This window comes from Charadrius vociferus, unplaced genomic scaffold, assembly GCF_000708025.1.
Source record: "Charadrius vociferus isolate BGI_N301 unplaced genomic scaffold, ASM70802v2 scaffold423, whole genome shotgun sequence".
In the NCBI taxonomy this organism is placed as follows: Eukaryota; Metazoa; Chordata; class Aves; order Charadriiformes; family Charadriidae; genus Charadrius; species Charadrius vociferus.
In genome coordinates, this window is record NW_009648149.1 from 2,105,561 (window position 1) to 2,107,807 (window position 2,247).

General features: G+C 49.0%; 1 protein-coding gene across 1 annotated transcript in view; it reads right to left on the minus strand.

Moving 5' to 3' along the window:
• TCTEX1D1 (Tctex1 domain containing 1) overlaps positions 1 to 553 on the minus strand; it is a 2,051-nt gene extending 1,498 nt beyond the window's left edge. Inside the window, exon 1 of the mRNA XM_009884002.1 lies at positions 514 to 553. Within this exon, the coding sequence (XP_009882304.1) occupies positions 514 to 553 (40 nt within the window). The remainder of the gene's footprint in view (positions 1 to 513) is intronic.
• Positions 554 to 2,247: the final 1,694 nt, after the last annotated feature.

Below are 2,247 nucleotides of genomic sequence, written 5' to 3' on the forward strand. Positions count from 1 at the left end.
TAACCCCCACAGGTCCCCACAGCTCCGTGCATGTCCCTACAACCTCTATATGTCCCTACAGCTTCCACGGGTTCCCACAGCCTCCACAGGTCGCCACGTATGTCTAAAGGCCCCAGGTGTCCCCATGGCTTCCACAGCTCCCCACATGTCCTCACTGCCTTCACGGGTCCCTGCAAGTCCCTGCAGGCCCCCCATGTGTCTTCACACATCCCCATGGCCTCCATAGGTTCCCACATGTCCTTACAGCTCCCTGTGTGCCCTTGTGGCTCCTATGCGTCCCCACAGTCCCCACGTGTCCCCACAGCTCCCTTATGTCCTCATGGCTCCTGACGGTCCCTGCAACCTCCACAGGTTCCCCACGGGTTTGCACAGCCCCCACATGTCTCCATGGCCCCTGCGGGTCCCCAGGGCCCCCACAGGTCCCCGTGGACCCCACAGGTCCCCACGTGTGCCTACAGCCCCCACAGGTCCCTATAGCCCACGTGGGTCCCCTTGGCCACCACTTGTGCCTACAGCCCCCATCTGTCTCTATGGCCTCCACAGGTTCCCACATGTCCCTATAGCCCACGCAGGTCCCCGTGACCCCTGTGGGTCCCTATGGACCCCAGAGGTCCCCATGTGTCCTTACAGTCCCCATGGGTCCCCACAGCTCCCACATGTCACCATGATTTCCCACATGTACCTACATCCCCCCATGTGTCCCTATGACCTCCACAGGTCCCCACCTGTGCCTATAGCCCCAACAGGTCCCCATGATCCCTTTGGACCCCACAGGTCCCTATAGCCCCCACATGTCCCTGCAGCTCTGATGTGTCCCCATGGCCTCCCATGGGTCCCCTCAACCCCCACAAGCACCCACAGCTGGTGTCTAAAGAACAAAGCTAAAAGGTTATCACAAAGTTTCTGTTGGGCCATGGTTGAGACATCACAGAAGGTACCTCACCTTGAACAGGATATGAACGAAACAGCGTGTCTTAGCTGTTCTTTTGCAGTTGCTCACTTAGGCGTCAGATAGCAAAAAATGTAACTTCTGGACCAAAGTGGAGCCAAGAGGGTATCCCAAACCAACCTTGGGTAATTATAATGCTAAAATACACACTCCTGTGTGAATAATGAGTATGCTAATCAGGTAACCTCCCTCAATGTTTTAAATCTGAGCTTAGATGCATGTGTGTAGTTAGGACTGGAGAAGGAATCGTTATTAACCAATCAGCTGTATTTTATCGTTATAAATATTGGGCGGTTTGAAAGCTGTGGTGTGCTGGCTGTTGTTAAATGCCTGGCACCCGATTCTGCAGAATTGAAATAAAAACAAATACCTCGACTCGGTGCATTTATTGGCTCTTGCACGCCGGGTGAAGAACCCTTATTTAGGGACAACACAGCCACGGTCCCTCATGTCCCCACAGCCCCCATGCACCCTCCTCAAGCTCCACAAGTCCCCGTGGGTCTCCTCATGTCCCCACATGCCAACCCTGACCTGTCCCCAGGCGGGGAAGCTGCACATAGCTCCAGCAGCAACGATGTTTTGGGCTGGGGACGTGGCAGCCCCTGACACCTCCGCCTGGCTCCTCCGGGTGCTCCTGCACGTGCAAGCAAAGCTCACTCAGAAAAAGTAGTGTTTTATGGTTTATTTTCAAGGAAAAAAAAAAATCACATTTAAATTGCAACTCAATCGGGTATTTGATGTGGTTCTTATGTATAGAATTAATAAACTTTGTTCTGACATGGGGATTTATTTGTTGCAACAGTATGCATGGTAAATAATTGCATATTCAAGATTTTGTGAAATGGGTGACGGGGAGAATGGAGGAAAGACATTTATAAAAAACATTATTTACAAAAATGATATCCACATAGTCGTATTCTAATCTATAAGGCAAGTAACATTTAAAATATGTTGTTTCATGATTATCTTCAACAAGTCAATACAACACATTCATATTACCAGTGGTCAAATACAAAGCTCTGCTGCGATAGTCCGTGTGCAACAAACCTGTACGTCTTTTACAGTTTTTTTTCTCTGAGAACAGTAGGTAAGCAGCAAAGTTTTCATCACAGACTAAGCAGTACCTAGGCCATCGTAGACTAAAGGTATAATATATCTCATTGCACGTTTAGGCAGAAAAGGCCAGCCATTAATTAACTTATTTAACTTAAATCTTAAAAATAGACCTGTGTATCTTAATCCACAAATATTTATAAACATTTTATACATGAGGGAGTTCGTAAAATGATACAGGGCGA